The following is a 21,290-nucleotide window of genomic DNA, read 5'->3' on the forward strand; positions in this document are numbered from 1 at the left end:
AAAACGCGTATCCCAATGCAGAAATGCATTTTGCGAGTCGTTACCGACTCGCAAAATGCATTTCAGACTCGCAAATAGGAAGGGGTGTTCCCTTCCTATTTGCGAGTCGCATTGGGATGCAATACCATTTGCGACCGCATATGCGGTCGCAAATGGCATCGCAGTTACCATCCACTTCAAGTGGATGGTAACCCAATCGCAAATTGGAAGGGGTCCCCATGGGACCCCTTCCAGTTTGTGATTGCACCCAAAAATATTTTTTCAGGGCAGGGAGTGGTCCAAGGGACCACTCCCTGCCCTGAAAAATCCGAAACTAAAGGTTTCGGTTTTTTTTTGTAGTGCAGCTCGTTTTCCCTTAGGGGAAACGGGCTACACTTCAAAAAAAAAAAACCTGCTTTATTGACAAGCAGGTCGCTAACATGGAGGCCTGCTGACGTCAGCAGGCCTCCATGTTAGCGAGTGCCCATACTCGCAATGGGGCCGCAATTTGCGACCCACCTCATGAATATTCATGAGGTGGGTCATTGCGACCCCATTGCGAGTTGCAGTCGGTGTCTGAGACACCGTACTGCATAGCAATTTGCGACTTGCAAATTGCGAGTCGCAGGGACTCGCAATTTGCAAGTCGCAAATTGCTTTTTTCGTACATCTGGCCCAAAATAGCTTATATAAGAATAAATGTGGGGTGACATAGACATAGGGAAAAATGCTACTCAAAAGTCAAAAGTACAATAAGGGTAATTTAAAACAATTTCCCAGTGTGTTTTCAGGCAAGGTAGGAAAACTGAGTTGGTTTATGCATAAAATTGTGGTAAAAAATGGAGCTGCATCCGTGCGTCACAAAGTTGGGAACATTCCTGTAGGAATTAATTAAAATGTTATGGAAGAATTAGATGAATTGGAAAGGAAGGGTATTATAGAACCAGTGGAGTGCGCAGAGTGGCTAGCCCCTGTAGTTGTAGCCTTGAATTATAAGATTATGGGGCTCATTATGAGTTAGGGGGACGGTTTACACCATCCATTGAACTTCCAAAGGGGAAATTGCTGCCATAAAGGCTACCTCCCCACCGGCCCCATTAGGCGTTGCTAGGTCAGGGGGAAACAGCCTACAGCATTGTCTCCGGCTAGTAATCGAGCTGGCGGCAATGCTGTAGAGCGCAGGGTGCACCAGCACCTTCGCAATGTTCACTGTCTTCAAATGCCAAGTGCATGGGCAGTGTAGGGGCCATGGAACTGCTGGTGGAGAAGGGGGTCGTAATCCCCAGGGCAGCACTGCCCTGGCGGATGCGGACCGCTGCCACCCCTAGACCGCCGGGAGGACCGATCCTGGCAAAGCTGGTGGTTTGCTGCTGCCAGACTCGTAATGAGACCCTATGTGTTGATCTAAGAGATTTGAATAAGAACATCGTTGTGGATGCTTTCCCTCTTCCTAGAATAGATGAACTCTTATCGCAATCCAAGGGGTGCAAATGGTTTCCTACCATAGATCTCACCTAGGCAGATCACCAAATTCAGTTACATCCCTCTAGTCAAAGCTTAACATCCTTCATTACTCCTTTTGGCTGTTATAGATTTGTTGAACGACTTTCAGATTGGCATTTGCTGCAGCTGTCTTCCAATCCCTAATGCATAAATTATTTAAAGGTGTAGAAGGTGTAACTTATTTTCAGGATGATATATTGATCCTGGGTGGTGATAAGTAAGAACTCTAGAGTAAGACAAGTGCTGGGTAAACTGGCTGACACAGGTCTGAAGTAAAAAAATGCAAATTGGTCTTGAAATCGGTGACCTATTTAGGACATGAAGTTGGTAATTAAGGCATTTCACCTAAGAAAAGCATTGTAGAAGCTGTCAATAATGCAATGTGTCCTACATCAAAAGACGAAGTTAGATTATTCTTGGGACTTGCAGAGTTTTACTCTAAGGGGCAGATTTATGAAAAGTGGCACTGCACCTAGTGCAGCACCACTTTTCTTGCGCGCCTTAGCGGCCCCCTAACGCCACCATGGTAGTGCCATGTTTAAAATATGGCGCAGCAGTTAGAGTGACTAGCATCATAATTGTTGACGCTAGTCTGGCGATTTGCAGGTTTAGCGTAAAAAATGATGACGCTAATCCTGCAAAGCACTCAGAGGCACATTGTAGTCAATGGGAGCATCTTTTTAATACCTGCACTTAGCAGGCGTTAAAAAATACCGATACAAATGGCGCAAAGGAATCCCATAGATTCCTTTGCACTGTATTTACGCCCCCCCCCCTAGTGCCGGAACGCCCCCCCTTGTATACATTATGCCTGGCGCAGGCATAATGTGGCACAAGGATTTACAAAGTGTTGCAATGTTTTAGAAATGGGGTTTTTGGTTTGGCAGTCAGGTTACCCTCTGTCCAAGCAAAAACCCTCACTCTAGTCAGGGTAAGTCACACACAATCCAAGATTATCCTGTGCCCACCCTCTGGTAGCTTGGCACGAGCAGTCAGGCTTAACTTAGAAGGCAATGTGTAAAGTATTTGTGCAATAAATCATACAATACCACCATATAGCACCACAAAAATACACCACACAGTGTTTAGAAAAATATATATTTATCAGGATAATTGTAGGTCAAAAGAATAAAGTTGCAATGTGAATTTGTAGAGATATCACTGAAAAGTGATATAAAGAGGGTCATTCTGACCCTGGCGGCCGGTGGCCGCCAGGGCCACCGACCACGGGAGCACCGCCAACAGGCTGGCGGTGCTCCAATGAGCATTCTGACCGCGGCGGTTCAGCCGCGGTCAGAAGCGGAAAGTCAGCGGTCTCCCGCCGACTTTCCGCTGCTCGTGTGAATCCTCCATGGCTGCGGAGCGCGCTCCGCAGCCATGAGGATTCCGACCCCCCCTACCGCCATCCTGTTCATGGCGGGAAAGCCGCCATGAACAGGATGGCGGTAGGGGGGGTTGCGGGGCCCCTGGGGGCCCCTGCCGTGGGGCATGGGCCAATGGCATGGGCACGGCAGGGGCCCCCGTAAGAGGGCCCCGCAAAGTATTTCAGTGTCTGCCTTGCAGACACTGAAATACGCGACGGGTGCCACTGCACCCGTCGCACCTTCCCACTCCGCCGGCTCGATTACGAGCCGGCATCCTCGTGGGAAGGTCGTTTTCCCCTGGGCTGGCGGGCGGTTTTACTGGAACCACCCGCCAGCCCAGGGGAAAACTCGTAATACCCGCCGCGGTCTTTTGACCGCGGCGCGGTAATTTGGAGGGCGGGATCCTGGCGGGCGGCCTCCGCCGCCCGCCAGGGTCATAATGAGGCCCAAAGTGTTTTAAGTCTTTAAAAAGTAAACAAAGTCTCTTTCAAGCCCAAAGTACCTGGTTTGGAGTGGAAAATCTCCTCAGAGTGCCACAGAAGAAGAAATAGGTGGAAAAATGGTGTGTGCGTTGATTTCTCCCCAGCACACACGGACTTGCATCGTTATTTTTCATGCGGGGAAGTCGTGCGTCGTTTTCCGGCGTGCGGACAGTCTCTTTCTGTGGATCGCGGGGATTACCAGATGTCCCGGCTCTGTGCGTGGATTCTCCTGCTTGTTTTCCGTCTGTGAGTCGTTCTGCGGGGCTGCACGTCGAAGTTTCGCTCTCATTGCAGGCGTCGCGTCGATTTCTCCTCTGGAAGTCGGGCGGCGTTGTCCTTGCGAGGCCGTGCGTCGAAGTTCCGGTCGTCCCGAAGGCGTCGCGTCGATCAGCGTCGGTGTGCGGCGTTTTTCTCGCCGAAGAACAAGCTGTGCGTCGAAAATTCCGTCACGCGAAGCGTCCAAGTGAAAAAGAGAAGTCTTTTTGGTCCTGAGACTTCAGGGAACAGGAGGCAAGCTCTATCCAAGCCCTTGGAGAGCACTTTCACAGCCAGACAAGAGTTCAGCAAGGCAGCAGGGCAACAGCAAAGCAGCAGTCCTTTGTAGAAAGCAGTCAGGTGAGTCCTTTAGGCAGCCAGGCAGTTCTTCTTGGCAGGATGCAGGTTCTGGTTCAGGTTTCTTCTCCAGCAAGTGTCTGATGAGGTAGGGCAGAGATACCCAAATGTGCCTTTGAAGTGGGGGAGACTTCAAAGAGTGGCTAAGAAGTGCACCAGGTCCCCTTTCAGTTCAATCCTGTCTGTCAGGGTCCCAGTAGGGGGTGTGGCAGTCCTTTGTGTGAGAGCAGGCCCTCCACCCTCCCAGCCCAGGAAGACTCATTCAAAATGCAGATGTATGCAAGTGAGGCTAAGTACCCTGTGTTTGGGGTGTGTCTGAGTGAATGCACAAGGAGCTGTCAACTAAGCCCAGCCAGACGTGGATTGTAAGGCACAGAAAGATTTAAGTGCAAATAAATGCTCACTTTCTAAAAGTGGCATTTCTAAAATGGTAATATTAAATCCAACTTCACCAGTCAGCAGGATTTGATATTACCATTCTGGCCATACTAAATATGACCTTCCTACTCCTTTCAGATCAGCAGCTACCACTTCAATACTGTATGAGGGCAGCCCCAATGTTAGCCTATGAAGGGAGCAGGCCTCACAGTAGTGCAAAAACGAATTTAGGAGTTTTACACTACCAGGACATGTAAACTACACAGGTACATGTCCTGCCTTTCACCCACACAGCACCCTGCTCTAGGGGTTACCTAGGGAACACATTAGAGGTGACTTATATGTGGAGAAAGGGGAGGTTTAGGCTTGGCAAGTACTTTTAAATGCCAAGTCGAGGTGACAGTCAAACCGCACACACAGGCCTTGCAATGGCAGGCCTGAGACAAGGAAAAGGGGCTACTTAAGTGGTTGACACAACCAGTGCTGCAGGCCCACTAGTAGCATTTCATCTACAGGCCCTAGGCACATAGAGTGCACATTACTAGGGACTTATAAGTAAATTAAATAGTCCAATCAGGTATGATTCAAGGTTACCATGTTTTAAGGGAGAGAGCATATGCACTTTAGCACTGGTTAGCAGCGGTAAAGTGCGCAGAGTCTAAAAGCCAGCAATAACAGTGTCCAAAAAGTGGAGGGAGGCAGGCAAAAAGTTAGGGGTGACCACCCTAAGGCTGTCAGGTCTAACACAATGCATTCATTGCCCCATGTTATAAATATAGCCCAGGGAAATTACACTTTAGCTCTGCCTTAGCGTTAAAAAATGATGCTATGGCGGCACTAAGGTGGCGCTAGGGGCTCTTAAATATGCCCCAAAGTTTGTCAGGAATTTCGCAACAAAAACATGGTTTGAGACAGTTATTAAAGAATAAGCAAGAATACGAATTGCAGGCAGATTTTATGAACGGTAAACAGGATATATGTACGGCAATTCCTTTACAAGGATTTGAAATTGGTGCTTTTAGTGTAGTAACGACTACAAAGAAGGGTGAAGAGAATACTATAGTGTATTCCTTTCGTTCCTTATCCCCACAAGAAGAAACATTGTCAGTTATAGAGAAGGAGATGTTGGCAGCAGTATGGGCCATGTAGAAATTCAGGCAGTATTTGTGGGGAACTAGATTCATTTTAAGTACAGACCATAAACCAGTGCTCACTTCTAAAGGATTACGTAGAGCCACACCCCACATAGTGAGAATGTACTCAGATTACTTGATTACTCGATTACTCGATTATACGTATGATGTTGAATACTTGCCAGGTAATAGGAATAGAGTGGCTGATTACTTAAGTAGGTCACCATTGCCATTATCTGGTAACATTAACAACTCTTGGGATGAATATAGCGTTGCTGTAGTTGCTGAAGAATACATGGTAATGGGGGTTATTCTAACTTTGGAGGAGTGTTAATCCGTCCCAAAAGTGACGGTAAAGTGACGGATATACCACCAGCCGTATTACGAGTTCCATAGGATATAATGGACTCGTAATACGGCTGGTGGTAAATCCGTCACTTTTCCGTCACTTTTGGGACGGATTAACACCTCCTCCAAAGTTAGAATAACCCCCAATATCTGGTAAAGATTGGGAGAAGGGTTAAGAGGAGGATAAAGATATTGAGATGGTGAAATCATTTATTACCAATGGTTGGCCAAACAAAAATGGTCTGCAGGAGCAATGCAGGAAAATTTGAGAAATAAAAGTTTAATTATCCATCAGTGAAACTGGTCATATACTCAGAAATGAAAGGCTATTACCTCCCAAAAGTTTAAGATGAATAATTTTAGAAATTAACCATAAGGGTCACCTGGGGATTGTGACACTTAAAAAAAAAAAAACGAAGTCTTCTTATTGGTGGCTGGGGCCCTACAAAGATGCTGAAAGATTTGCAAGGAATTATATAATATGTGCTAGTTCTGATAAGTCTCAGATGATGCTTCATCCTTAACTGGGGGACAGGAAGTACCCAGAAAACCCTTTGGAGGATCTAAGTTTAGATGTCCTAGGGCCATTTTGGATAATTGGGGAGCAAGTACGTTTATCATTGTAGCAACTGACAATTATTGAAAATAGCCAGAGTATGAAATATTAGATACAGTGGATGCCAAAGCTTTAATTTTCTTTTTAGAGAAATTATTCTTGAGAGAAGGAATACCTTAGTCAATATTAAGTGACAATGGACCGCAATTCATGGCTGAAAAATATGAACATTTCTTAAATAGGAATGGTATTATTGTGAAGCGCAGTCCAGTTTACCACCCTGTTCGAAACGGAATTGTGGAGTGCTTCAATAGAGTGCTAATAGGTAACGTACAGGCAGCCATTAATGGTGGACAAGATTGGGAGGAGTTAAATAAGACAATTTGGGCTTACAGGATTACTCCTACTATTTCAGTATTCCAGAATCCTGTCCCCCAGTCACCTGGGCACAGGTATCCTGGATACCTCACTACCACGCAACTAAGGCTTCTCTCTTTTTCCTCTGGTGGTTGCAAGCTTCACCCTTGCTTCTACCTAATATTCTGATGTCCAGTCTTAGCCAGATGACCACACACAGACTTTAATCAATTCCTTATACCTTAATTGAGCCTCACCTGGCTGGCAATCTCAAACATCTTTTTCCCCTTGCTGGACATGGCTGCTACTCTTTTGAGAGCTCGGAGACCAAGCTCTCCCTCTAACCTCTCACAGCCTTCGATGAGCACTTTCACTGCTAGTGGCCCCAAAGCGTACAACCCACCTCATATTCCCTTCATATGACGGAGACACTATGCCTTTCACATGTGCCACCACTGTGATCACCAACATTTACAAAGTGTGACAGAGAGAGAGTGCTGAGCATGAAAGGAACCTAGGACGCAGGTCACAATGGTGAACCTTTATGTAGGTTAAGGCACCACTGAATTAACCTCAGTAATTTCAAATAGTTTATTTGTTTCAAAATAGTTTATTCTCAATTTCCTCAATTTCATTAACTCCACACACCTTATTCTGCTGGTTTGTTCCACTGATAATTACTGTGAACAGTTTGTCTTCCCTTGCAGGTGCTGGCTGCTTCATCGCAAGCTAGTCCTTAAGTAAGTAGGGACATTGTTTTTGTAGTTTGGTAGTTGGCATTTCACTCACATGCTTCCAACACAAGAATATTTTGTTCCAATTCCTTGGAGGCACTCTGCTCTTTTTCCTCCCACCACCTAGGGTGCAAGTCTTTCAGTGGGTCCAACCTATTCCATCATGACAGTGGTACAAAACCAAAAGAAATATATTTTTGTGAGATTTAGAATGTTATCTTCTAATCTATCTTGTATTACTTTAAAAAAAGGACCACTTGCTAGCTTCACAGTTTTCTTTTTTTCTGTTCTTTAGCAGGGTTTCTTGCAAATATATGTTATTTGAGTTATGTTGTTGTTAATAGGGTTGGCCTTTCTTTAGAAACATTTGTGTTTGCTTTGGCCTCCTCTTGTGTGAACGCTGCAGTGCGGTCTGCAGTTCCTTTGGAAAGGAGGTCACCACATCTGCAAAATATTTAAGTTAAAAGGTGCTGTTAAATTGATACTGTTCATATGTATTTACCCTAGGTCCAGACCTTGTTCATGAGGGTGTGCAAGTCTGAATAATGCATGATAAAGCTGTTCACACTCAACTGGTTCTGGATACTTTATCTGTTTCCAGGGCAGATACATTCGCATTGTGACTTGTTCACAGAACTAGTGACATCAGAGAGGTAAGAGGTACTTACGGATGCAGCTGGGCTTCACATCCCATTCACTTGCAGAGCCCCAAAGCCTTTGTCTGCACTCTATCGAAGAATGTCGGGGTTTATATCCAGCGGAGCACGCCACTTGCACCCTTTCTCCACGATCATACCATTCTTTGGAAGGAGACAGGATTAGAACTGACAAGTGTGTGTTTGGATTTTTGCATCTTTCTGAAATATAAAAGTGACATACACATCCATGATAAATACAAGAGAGTATGGATTATTAGATTGTCACAGAGTGGCAAAGGCTTTTCTGCTAAGGGGGTTCAAATGCCCCTTGAGCAGCACCAAGGTTTATTCACAGCTTCTGAACAATGAGAACAGGAGTGTGGGGGGGGGGAGTGACAGGAAGTGCAGCATCGAACAGTGGTGGCTGGAAACAAACTAAAAGGTGTGGGGTGTTAACAGTCAGCACAAACAGCACACTGTGAGTAAGCAACAGTAGTTCCAGAGGGGTTCAGAAAGGGAGGAGATGGGCCCCCACATACATTTATCACCTGCTCAGAGCAGATGGTAAATGTGTGCATTAACCTCTTGGAAAATGGAATAACATATGGAATACTGCACACTAATTCCGTGTCCACACAGGTGCTCCCCATTCTGCGGGGTTTAACTTATAATTGCAACACACTGGTGGGTTACTACTGCATGGTAACTCTGAGTGCATGTGCAGAGTTTGCACCCATCCAGTTACCGTGCAACTAGTAATCTGGTCATAGAAGAGAACACACACCGCTAAACCACACCCTACTGCTTATGACCTCACCTAAACAAAAGCAAAGTCTGAATAAAAGCTGTATAACTAGGATAGTACTGGCCCATCAAAATCCACTCAAAAGGTAGGAAGACCCCAAACCCAAAGGACTGGGTTACAGTGTGCAAGAGCGGGCTAAGGCTGACAAACTGTGCATAAAAACGGTGCATACCAACAACAACATGGGTGACGGCTTAATGTAGAGACACATCTGTATAAGGGATTTACTATATTCCCTAGAGTAGCCCTGGCTTTGGATTTGTAATGCTCCGTTTACTAGATGCTTACACCTGCTACTAGCACATTAATATTGGTAACCTTGTGTTTCTGTCAAACATCTGATAGGACTCTTCTCTTTTATCTGAAATCCCAAAACCTCATCTGCCCTTGGACGACACCCAACTAAAAGTTATATTTGCTGATCTATAAGCCTACATCTTCAGCGCTTTTGTTGCTTTGTATTTCATATTGCTTTGCCTTGCATTTTATATCACAATAAAATATTAATAAAGATACATTGTCGCAGTTAGACTCTTCCGCTAGGCAAGACTGCTGTTTTAGGGATGACAGCACTTTTGTTTGTAGGCGACTAAGCCAATCCTACAACAAGTCACAACTGTCGGTCCAACCCTCCTGGCTCACAAGCAGTACCTCAACAAAACACAAACAGTAATAGGTGATCTGTGGCAGCCTTTACGCATGACCTCTAGAGTGCGACATCTCAGGGGGGTCGTGGTTAAACGGAGATTACTCTTTTCTCACACGAGCAACACGTCTCAGACATACACAGACAATGAAGGAGATGCAGTAAAGTTTTGAATAGGTTTTGGTGAAAAGACTGCTATCTACTGTAAAATGCATGGGTTGCACTGATTACGAAAATGAACAATGCAAGACACAGAATTGTAAAAACTAGAGTCATGAATTCAAAGACCCCCACCATCTTGCAATAACATGAGATGTGAAATAGAAGCAAATACCCTGGCATGGAGAACCTAATCTCTAACCTAGAAGCAAATTAAGTGTGGTAAACCTAATCTGCCAGCACCATGTCCATGAGAAAAGCTCCCCAACCCTCGAATACCTTGGAATGAGGTCTCAAGAACAGACTCCGTGAGGACACGAAGGCTGGGTCTGCATCAAGGCAACATGAATAAATATCATTGATGGCATCTGGTAGGAATCCCTCTGATGACCTTGTCTGTGTGAGATGTATTTATGCAGATCTTGTAGGACCCCTGACGCAGGTATGTTCCCAAACAATAGATAAGAAGGCATGCTTGGGGCTGCAATTATGTAAAGAATTCCCTCAAAAGTACATTATGGTCCTGTTACACGTAAGTGGGAAAGGGACATGGTGTGAATACCTATGTATATAATTTGTCTTTGCGCTGATGTTGACACCTTCACAAAGTGGCACTGATAACGTAAAATATAAACGTCTTAACTATAAACATAGCAGCCATTTTGGAAGAAATAGTTAAATAAATAGACTAAGACGGAGCTATCTAAGTAGGGTAAAAGTCACTAGGAGACGGGGCACAGTCCTGCAAGCCAGAAGGCTAAGCTATCTCCTGATTCCTGATAAAACCAAATAGGATCCACTACAACATATTTTTCTATAATTAAGATATAATGGTTATCATTGCTTTTCTCATGTTATATTATGTTATCAGTGCTTAAACTGTGCTGGGGTTTGCTGGTGCTTAGAACTGACTTATATTTGTAAACAACTGGGGTCATTGAGCAAGATGGTGGGCGCGTAGGCGACGGCTGTCGGCCCCGTCCCCCTTGGATGCCGGTCGGGAGCTCAGTGCAATGACGGATGTGAGGACGTGGAGACGGCAGTCGAGCTGCGCGCTGAGTACTGTTTCCACTCTGCCCCCCGCCTCATTTGCTGAGACTGGTGAATACCAGGGAAGGCTTTCGGGGATTACAGGTGACGCGGAGACGCAGCGCTGCTTTGCTGAGTTTTCACCTAGTCTGGCATGGTTTGATATCGGTGAGTAGGACCTGTGTGGGTGTAACAGTGAAACCTCTCGGCACTTAACTAAAGTAATGTAGGGTGCGGCTCAACAGATTTTGTTTTTATATTACGGCAACCGGAAGGTGTGATATCAATGCTGACTGGGCTCTGCCATAAGGAGGGTGTGGCTGAGAGGGTGTGGCTCGGCTCCTTTGATGGTACTGCATAGACACTGACTGGGTCACTGAGAAGTACCTTTAACTCTGTGGCAAAGGAAACCGAGCACTGGTATTGGATAATAAGAATTGCAGAGTTCATTAGAGCCTGGCCCTGGTTTTCAAAAGTGAAAATGTCACCCAAAAATACACAGAATAATCAGAAATAAAGGGGAGGGGCTGTCAGACACGTGCAGGGAAAGATGGCAGTGACGGAGGCCTGGCTGGCAGGCGGTCTGCTTTAGGACCGACTAAATTAAGCAGTAAAGCCGGAGGTGGGGCTGTTAAAGATGTCAAGGATGCAATTAGGGGGGCTCTGCCTGCTCTTATGGGGAAGGGCAGATCACAGCCCTCCATTACAAACTTTTTGACCAGCGGTGTGCAAGAGACTGGCATTGCGAACCCTACATCTCTCTCAAAGGATATGCCATTTTATTTAAGAGAGGATTTTGAGGCAATAACTCATAGAGAGGAACCCCTACAAGCTAAAGGTGGGCCCTCCAGGAGCTACTTTCCCCCTGTTATGCCACAAGATGGTGGGGGGTGGCGATTAGATGAATCTAGGAGCCTTAAGGAGCAGTTGGTGCCGATTGAGGTTTTCACTAGGGTACCCACTAATGACAGCACGCAGATGCATACGGAGGAGCATAAACAAGGTACTCAAGACATTCAAGGCATAGTTGATAAGCCCCTTGAATCCCGTCTTAGAAAGGGGGAAGGATTAAAACTAGTAGGCGATGATGCTATCAAAGATTCGGAATTGGAAGCTAGTAAATCTGGAAGGGGCGGAAAGATTACAGACTGGTCAAGGGACAGAGGAGATAAATTCTACCCACTAACTGAGAATTCTTAAGCTATTAGGAGCGACTGTAATCAGAGTGAAGCCGAGGGGAGTATATCATCTGAGTCCGAGAGTGTATCATCGGCGGTAGGGCCCACAGTGAAATTACAGGGATGACAGCGCAGGTGCATAAAATCATGGTCGAGCTTAACTGGTGGAGCAGATCTCTCAGGACGGAGCGCTACGGCGCTTAAATGGGACTATTCAGAAATCAGACTTATGAGTCTGGAGAAAGACCCTAAGGTTGACACGCCTCCCAATGTCGATGCAGGCGAGAATTGCCAGAGTGCTCCAATTAATAACACGGCTAGCATAGACGCAAAAATGCTACAGATGATATACGGTACGATAAGGGAACTGTAAAATGAGACGCGGGCCAAGCAACTGCATGGCACGGTCCGAAAAGTCACTAACTCCTGCATGGAAATTGAAGAAAAACTAAATACAATGGAGAACAGAACTTCTATAGTGGAGGCAGAGGTTGAAGCTCTGAAAGAGCAGGCATAATCACACGGAGAAGAATTAACTGATATCATGTGGAAACTGGAAGTGTATGAAAATCGACAGGGGAGAAATAATTTGTGATTATTGGGTATAAAAGAAGGGGGGCAGGGCAATGATAAAGAGCATACATGATTAAGCTCCTGTGGAATGCTCTTCCAGAGCTCACAAAATTGGATTGGGAGGCAGAAATTCAAAGAGTCCACAAATTAGACGAGGGGGAGAGCATAATGCGGAATCTAAACACCCTAGAGCAATATAGATCTTTTTTAATAAATATTTGTTAAGGCAAGATATCTTTGAAAAAGCCCACCCAGGTGCCCCACGGTGTGTGGATAATGTCACCTTTTTCACCCGACTGGATTACTGCCATGTTACTGTGGAGCGAAGATGGGGGCTGCGACAGCTGATTAAGCCCTTTCAGGACAGGGGAGGGGAGGCTTTTTTGCTGGTTCTAGCACGGCCGAAGACAGTGATTAATGGGAAAATTAAAATATTTACGTCTGAGATTCAAGTAAAAGAATATTTGATGGAGCTAAAAGTACTGAACCCGCAGAAAATTGAGTAGGGAATATAAGAACTCCAATTTGTAACAATGGTAGGTATAATCACATGTGCAGGAAGCTCGGCAGTTCAGGGCTGGTCTTCGGCCGACACTAAGGTATACCATCATTCAGACCAGTGGTGGTCTGATTGCTCATTGGGCTGGGGGGGAAGGGGAGGGTGGGCGCGGGCAGGTGAGGGGGGTAAACGCGGGAAGGAGTGGGATTAAGATAGGGGAGGGGGGAAGGGGGATGTGGGGGGGTTGGGAGGAACAAGAGGGGGTGTGGGAAGGTTGGCTTGGGGGGTGAAGGTGGAGGCATTTTCAGGGGGGTTAAAAAAGTAAAATTGGATACCTGAAAGAATGCAAGGGTTGAGCAGCAACAGGATGAGGGCTGGTTTAAAGTGTGAGGTTTTAGGTGGGAAGGTTGATGTAATGGATCTTAAATATAGTCAAAGAAACAGAGAGATTTTAAGTGAATATGGCAATCCCCAGAAAAACTTGCTTGAGGGAATATAAATTACGATATTTTGGATAGCATCCGTAAACATATGTGGGTTGAATAACCCTCATAAGAGAAGGAAAGTAGCAGAAGATTTGAAAACATTTATTGTCTACAAGAAACCCACATAGAGTATCCTGACAAAGCTGTGTTGGAGACTCTTGGGTTGCAGTTGCTGGTGTGTACTGAGAAAAATACTAAAACAAAAGGGGTAGCCATTTTAACAAGTAATACAAGATGTAAGACTACTCTGTGTAGGGTGAATCAGCTAGGGAGATGGGCTGTAATAGAGTGCCAGTTGGGTAAAGAGAGTTTTACGTTATGCTCTTTATAAGGTTCTGTGCTTGATGATCCAACTTTATTAGATTTACTTTCAGTTGAATTAGCAGTGTGGCCAGCCCCATATATTATTTCTGGGGATCTGAATTTCAATGGCTCATGGGATGGATTACAAAATCTAATGGATGTTAATAATAAAAGCGTAAACCTAGAGTATTTCAGGCCATTCGAAATTTACAAAAGGAAGTAGGAGTGGTAGATGCTGGGCATTCAAGAGAGGGTTGCTGAACAATCCGGCATATTTGCAGCATATGAAAATATGGCTGAGGGGGTTCCTAGAGTTTTATAGAGGATCTGCCCCAGTTGAAATGTGTGGAACATAATGAAAGCGGGCATAAGGGGGGAAACGCTTAGTTTTAGTATAAGACGACAGAAACAAGTAGCAGATCATATCCAAGAATTATTTACAAGGCTTTGGGAGGCAGAAAAACAACTCATCATGGCGGTCGAAGGAGGTATGGATGTTAAAGATGCTCTACAGCAGTTAGTGATAGCTAAAATGTTAATAGATAATAAGCCGTCGCAAAGCGCAGTGGAAAAATATTTGGCAAGACTGAAGGAGTGTTATGAATACACTGAGAAAGTGGGTCATTTATTGGCGATATTCACACGCCAGAAGGCTGTTTTTGTTTCAATCTCGGAGATTAAAGACGGTCAGGGGAAGCTAGCTACAGACCCTGACCAAATTAGGGAATCCTCTAGGGAGTATTATGGGGAGTTATACAAAGCCACTCCTGCAGGTGAGGAACAGACTGGTTGTGGCTTGTTAAGTGAGGTAGAGTGTGGCAGGATTAGCACCGAAGAACAGGAGGAATTAGGAAAGGAGGTTATAATGGAGGAATTAGAAGAGGCGGTGCGAGGGCTACCTAGGTTGTAGGGATGGATGGAATCCCACTAGAATTGTATAACTATCTTAAGACATTGCTGATGCCGGTGATGCTAGAACTATTCATTCAAGTGCAGCAAGGGGGTAATCCCCCTCCACCCTGGGCTACCGCCAACATAATAGTGTTCTTGAAGAAGGGCAAAGATCCGCTTAGTTTGGGTGTGTATAGACCTATTACACTTATTAACAGCGATGCAAAGATCTATTCCAAAATCTTTGTGACACATTTGTCTGCTTGTATCCGTAAATTAGTTATGCAGAACCAACACGAGGTTTGTTCCAGGGAGGGATACAACTGACCATATCAGAAGAGTCATCACTTTGTTTGACACAATTCACGTTGCAGAGGAACCCATGGCAATGGTTCTGCTACATGCTGCAAAAGCATTCGATAGGGTTTATTGGAAATATATGTGGGAAACATCAGGGGCCTATGGATTTGGAATCAGATTTATTACTGCAATTAAAGCTTTATATAAGCACCCAAGATCTCAAATGCTGGACTGCAAGTCAAAAGAAATACAAATTGAACGTGGTAAGGATGCCCGTGTTCACCTTTGTTATTTGCACTATATATAGATCCATTTTTACGACAATTAGAAAAGAATAAAACAATTCAGGCAGTTACCCGCAATGGTTGGGATACCAAAAGTTTAGCATATGCCGATGATGTTGCTGTTGTTACTGCTAATTATCACGGTTTTCACTGGGCTTACCGTCGAGGTTGATGAGGGTTGGGGAACGACCCCGATTCCGGCAGGTTCTGCTATGGCCGAGGTAGGGGTGACCCCTTCCGGTAGCCACGGTGCTGTTTGACAATAGCAAGCCACTACAGTCCGTGCCCTCCAGAAGGAGTCCCAGAGGAAAAACCCCAAAAGGGTAAAAAACCTCCAATAGGAACTCCCTGAAACAGAAGGAGGACACAAGGGCGTTAGAACTGGAGATCCGAGAGTACAGGAAAAACTGGAGATGAAGATAGGTCAGGAAATACTGGATCCACAAGAGGAAACCAGCCGGAGCGTGACTACCACCAAAGGAGTGTTGCAACGCAATGAACAAGCAGCTGAATTCCCCTTATATACCCCTAGACAGGAAGTAGGAAACAGGAAGTAGAAACACCACCATCTTGGATTGGGGAAAAGAGTATAACATTGAATAAAGAACATGCGTCCAACAAAAAAAAACAATGCATGCTGGGAAGAGAGGAAGTGGGCAGCATGCTGGGAAAAGGAAAAGGCATGCATATAAACACCACCATGTGCAGGTATCCGGCTTTTGCCTGTGAATACTGGTAAGTGCAGAAGGTTACCTAAATGCTTAAATATATATCGCACTAAATGCGCTATGCGCGGCAGGATCAAGACCCAACTCGGGGTCTTATCTCCTGCCGTGTCCACCCCTGCGGTAGAGTCAGAAGAAGGGGGCGCGGCGAGTGCCGCGACCCCTGGCCGGACTTGCGGCTTCCCCCGCGGCCTGCCCGCAAGCCGTGGCTTCCCCCGCGGTCTGCATGCAGGCCACGGCTACCCCCACGGGGCGCATGCAGGCCGCGGTAATCCTCAAATGACGCGCCGCGGGCGCGCGACAGTAGGTCCCCCCCCCGATGCCCCAGGTTTGTGAGGGAAGAGTCGAAAAAAGCGACGGACCAAAAGAGGGTCATGAACTGAAGGGGCATCCTCCCAGGAACACTCACTCATAGGGTAGCCTTTCCAATGAATAAGATATTGGAGGCGCCCATGGAAAAACCGAGAGTTACAGATTTCCTGGACCTCGTACTAGGGCACAATATCAACCAACAGAGGGGGAGGACAGCAGAATTGTCTGTGAAAAGGATCAGGAAGGTAAGGTTTAAGTTGAGAGACATGGAATACAGGGTGTATCTTCCAAGTCCGGGGCAGGCGAAGACGCACAGACACTGGGTTAATCTTTTTGAGAATCAGGAAGGGACCATAAAAACGGGGTTTGAATTTGTTCTGAGTGAGTCGGAGAGGTAAGAATCTAGAGGAGAGCCAAACTTTATCATGGATCTGATAGTGAGGAGCCGCACAACGTCTCTTATCAGCTATCCTTTTCATGCGAGACTTAGTGGCCACAAGGTTGGAATGGATAACACGTTGGACACCCCGTAGCTGTCGAACATAGGAGGAGATGGCAGGAAGATTGGAAATATCTTTCAGGGGAGTTGGAAAGGCCTTAGGATGGACACCGTAGGAGCCATAGAAAGGGGAGACCTTTGAGGCGCTGTGTATGGAGTTGTTGTAGGAGAATTCTGCAAGCAGTAAATAGGTAGCCCAATTACTCTGCGTAGCATTGCAGAAGCTATGTAAATATTGTTCGAGGCCTTGATGGAGTCGTTCCGTCTGTCCGTTAGTTTGAGGATGGAACCCTGATGATAAGGCCACTTCAATTCCCAAGGTCTTACAGAATTGTTTCCAGAATCGGGAGGTATATTGAGGCTCCCTATCCGATATAATGACCTGAGGTAATCCATGAAGTCGAAAGATTTCTTGTGTAAAGATTTGACCTAATTCTTTTGCCGTTGGTAACTTTCTTAAGGCCGTGAAGTGAGCCATCTTAGTGAAGGAGTCCACGGTTACCATTATTACGTGATTTCCCATTGAAGAGGGTAATGAGCACATGAAATCTGTGGAGATGGTGTGACATGGGCCTGGGGGAACTGGTAGTGGGTGAAGTAATCCTACTGGTTTAGTACGGGGTGTCTTGGCTTGAGCGCATATAGGACAGGATGATACATATTCTTCAGTATCTGTCTTGAGAGTTGGCCACCAGAAGGAGCGAAGCAGAAGTTCTTGAGTAGCTTTCATTCCTCGATGACCTGCAGTGGGGGAATCATGGCACATACGTAAGGCCTCAGTCTGTACTAGTTTAGTGGGTAAGAACAGGGCCTTATCATGATAATAAAACCCTTGATCTATATGAAGTTGCAGACGCAACTTATTCAGATCTGTCTCTTCTAGATGGGCATATTCGGACCTTGACCCAAGGGTAGGTCGCTCCCCCTGCCGCTGCAGCTCCTCCAGGTTCCTGAGTTCCTGAGACCCACCCCACAGTAAGTACCCCCCACCTTCCAGCCCCTCGTTCTGCCCCGCGCTACTCACCCTCTCTCCTGCTCCTGCTTCTTTTCCTCTTTCCTTCTTCTCTGTTCTTCCTCCTCGCTCCTCGTCTGTATTCTTCTTCTGTACTCCTCTTCTCCCCGTCTTCTCTCCTCTTCTCTTATTCCTCATCTTCTGCTGTGGTATTCTGCACTCTGTTTCTTCATTTTTTGTATCTCCCTCCGTGTTCTTCTGTGTTCTTCTGTGTTCCTCTGTCTTCTTCTGTCTTCCTCTGTCTTCTTCTGTCTTCCTCTGTGTTTTTCTGTCTTCCTCGGTGTTCTTCTGTCTCCCTCTGTGTTCTTCTGTATTCTTCTCTGTTCTTCTGTCTTCCTCTGTCTTCTTCTGTCTTCCTCTGTGTTCTTCTGTAGTCTTCTCTGTTCTTCTGTACTCCTCTCTGTTCTTCTGTGTTCTTCTGTGTTCTTCTGTGTGTCTTCTGCTCTTCCGGTCTTCAGTCCTTCCGGTCTTCTGCTCTTCTGTTCTTCTTTTCTTCTGTTCTTCTTTTCTTCTTGTCTTCTTGTCTTCTGCCTTCGTCTCTTCTGCCTCCTCCGTCCTCTTCTCCCCGCGTCTGCCCTCCTGCTCCTGCCTCATCCCCCTCCCCCACTCGCATCCCCCCCTCTATCTCCCCTATCTAACCCGTTCACTTTCTACCTCCCTCACTCCTCCTATCTACCTATCTCTCCATCTCTCTATCCCACTATCCAACTCCCTCACTCTCCACCTCCTCCTATCTTCCTATCTCTCTATCTTTTTCCCTATCTATCGATTTCTCTATCTACCTTTTCTCTCTACCTATTTCTCTATCTCTCCCCCCCTCCCGCCACCCCCTCTATTACCTATCTTCCTATCCCCTCACTCTACCTCTCACCCTCACCCACCTCTACAACCCCCCCTCCCCTATCTTCACAACCCTACACCTATCTTTCTCCCTAATCTCCTAAACCTCCTAACACTCTCCCCCCTCCACCCTTAAATCCCCCTCCCCCAGCTCTTCTCACTCTACCTGTCCCCCCCCTCCCTCGCGCTTTCCCGCCGCGACCTCCTGCACGCCCCCGCCCCCCAGCTCCCATTCGCCCCCAGCTGACCCCTCCCCCCCCTCCTACCTCATATGGCGGCCGCTGCTCGACAGTGGTAGCGACCCTTGACCCAAGGGTAGGTCGCTCCCCCTGCCGCTGCAGCTCCTCCAGGTTCTTGAGTTCCTGAGACCCACCCCACAGTAAGTACCCCCCACCTCCCAGCCCCTCGTTCTGCCCCGCGCTACTCACCCTCTCTCCTGCTTCTTTTCCTCTTTCCTTCTTCTCTGTTCTTCCTCCTCGCTCCTCGTCTGTATTCTTCTTCTGTACTCCTCTTCTCCCCGTCTTCTCTCCTCTTCTCTTCTTCCTCATCTTCTGCTGTGGTATCTGCACTCTGTTTCTTCGTTTTTTGTATCTCCCTCCGTGTTCTTCTGTGTTCTTCTGTGTTCCTCTGTCTTCTTCTGTCTTCCTCTGTCTTCTTCTGTCTTCCTCTGTGTTTTTCTGTCTTCCTCGGTGTTCTTCTGTCTCCCTCTGTGTTCTTCTGTATTCTTCTCTGTTCTTCTGTCTTCCTCTGTCTTCTTCTGTCTTCCTCTGTGTTCTTCTGTATTCTTCTCTGTTCTTCTGTACTCCTCTCTGTTCTTCTGTGTGTCCTCTGTGTTCTTCTGTATTCTTCTCTGTTCTTCTGTACTCCTCTCTGTTCTTCTGTGTGTCTTCTGCTCTTCCGGTCTTCTGCTCTTCCGGTCTTCAGTCCTTCCGGTCTTCTGCTCTTCTGTTCTTCTTTTCTTCTGTTCTTCTTTTCTTCTTGTCTTCTGCCTTCGGCTCTTCTGCCTCCTCCGTCCTCTTCTCCCCGCACCTGCCCTCCTGCTCCTGCCTCATCCCCCTCCCCCACTCGCATCCCCCCCTCTATCTCCCCTATCTAACCCGTTCACTTTCTACCTCCCTCACTCCTCCTATCTACCTATCTCTCCATCTCTCTATCCCACTATCCAACTCCCTCACTCTCCACCTCCTCCTATCTTCCTATCTCTCTATCTTTTTCCCTATCTATCGATTTCTCTATCTACCTTTTCTCTCTACCTATTTCTCTATCTCTCTTCCCCTCCCGCCACCCCCTCTATTACCTATCTTCCTATCCCCTCACTCTACCTCTCACCCTCACCCACCTCTACAACCCCCCCTCCCCTATCTTCACAACCCTACACCTATCTTTCTCCCTAATCTCCTAAACCTCCTAACACTCTCCCCCCTCCACCCTTAAACCCCCCTCCCCCAGCTCTTCTCACTCTACCTGTCCCCCCCCTCCCTCGCGCTTTCCCGCCGCGACCTCCTGCACGCCCCCGCCCCCCAGCTCCCATTCGCCCCCAGCTGACCCCTCCCCCCCCTCCTACCTCATATGGCGGCCGCTGCGCGACAGTGGTAGCGACCCTTGACCCAAGGGTAGGTCGCTCCCCCTGCCGCTGCAGCTCCTCCAGGTTCCTGAGTTCCTGAGACCCACTCCACAGTAAGTACCCCCCACCTCCCAGCCCCTCGTTCTGCCCCGCGCTACTCACCCTCTCTCCTGCTCCTGCTTCTTTTCCTCTTTCCTTCTTCTCTGTTCTTCCTCCTCGCTCCTCGTCTGTATTCTTCTTCTGTACTCCTCTTCTCCCCGTCTTCTCTCCTCTTCTCTTCTTCCTCATCTTCTGCTGTGGTATTCTGCACTCTGTTTCTTCGTTTTTTGTATCTCCCTCCGTGTTCTTCTGTGTTCTTCTGTGTTCCTCTGTCTTCTTCTGTCTTCCTCTGTCTTCTTCTGTCTTCCTCTGTGTTTTTCTGTCTTCCTCGGTGTTCTTCTGTCTCCCTCTGTGTTCTTCTGTATTCTTCTCTGTTCTTCTGTCTTCCTCTGTCTTCTTCTGTCTTCCTCTGTGTTCTTCTGTATTCTTCTCTGTTCTTCTGTACTCCTCTCTGTTCTTCTGTGTTCTTCTGTGTTCTTCTGTGTGTCTTCTGCTCTTCCGGTCTTCTGCTCTTCCGGTCTTCAGTCCTTCCGGTCTTCTGCTCTTCTGTTCTTCTTTTCTTCTGTTCTTCTTTTCTTCTTGTCTTCTTGTCTTCTGCCTCCTCCGTCCTCTTCTCCCCGTGCCTGCCCTCCTGCTCCTGCCTCATCCCCCTCCCCCACTCGCATCCCCCCTCTATCTCCCTTATCTAACCCGTTCACTTTCTACCTCCCTCACTCCTCCTATCTACCTATCTCTCCATCTCTCTATCCTACTATCCAACTCCCTCACTCTCCACCTCCTCCTATCTTCCTATCTCTCTATCTTTTTCCCTATCTATCGATTTCTCTATCTACCTTTTCTCTCTACCTATTTCTCTATCTCTCCCCCCCTCCCGCCACCCCCTCTATTACCTATCTTCCTATCCCCTCACTCTACCTCTCACCCTCACCCACCTCTACAACCCCCCCTCCCCTATCTTCACAACCCTACACCTATCTTTCTCCCTAATCTCCTAAACCTCCTA

At 46.8% G+C, this 21,290-nt stretch overlaps 1 protein-coding gene across 1 annotated transcript in view; it reads right to left on the bottom strand.

Moving 5' to 3' along the window:
- The window catches only part of LOC138262106 (uncharacterized), a 134,537-nt gene that overhangs the window by 68,967 nt on the left and 44,280 nt on the right, over positions 1–21,290 (bottom strand). The window contains exon 3 of the mRNA XM_069211899.1: positions 8,115–8,303. Coding sequence (XP_069068000.1) covers positions 8,115–8,303 — 189 coding nt within the window. The remainder of the gene's footprint in view (positions 1–8,114; positions 8,304–21,290) is intronic.

The sequence above is a fragment of the Pleurodeles waltl genome, chromosome 1_1, assembly GCF_031143425.1.
Source record: "Pleurodeles waltl isolate 20211129_DDA chromosome 1_1, aPleWal1.hap1.20221129, whole genome shotgun sequence".
Taxonomy (NCBI): domain Eukaryota; kingdom Metazoa; phylum Chordata; class Amphibia; order Caudata; family Salamandridae; genus Pleurodeles; species Pleurodeles waltl.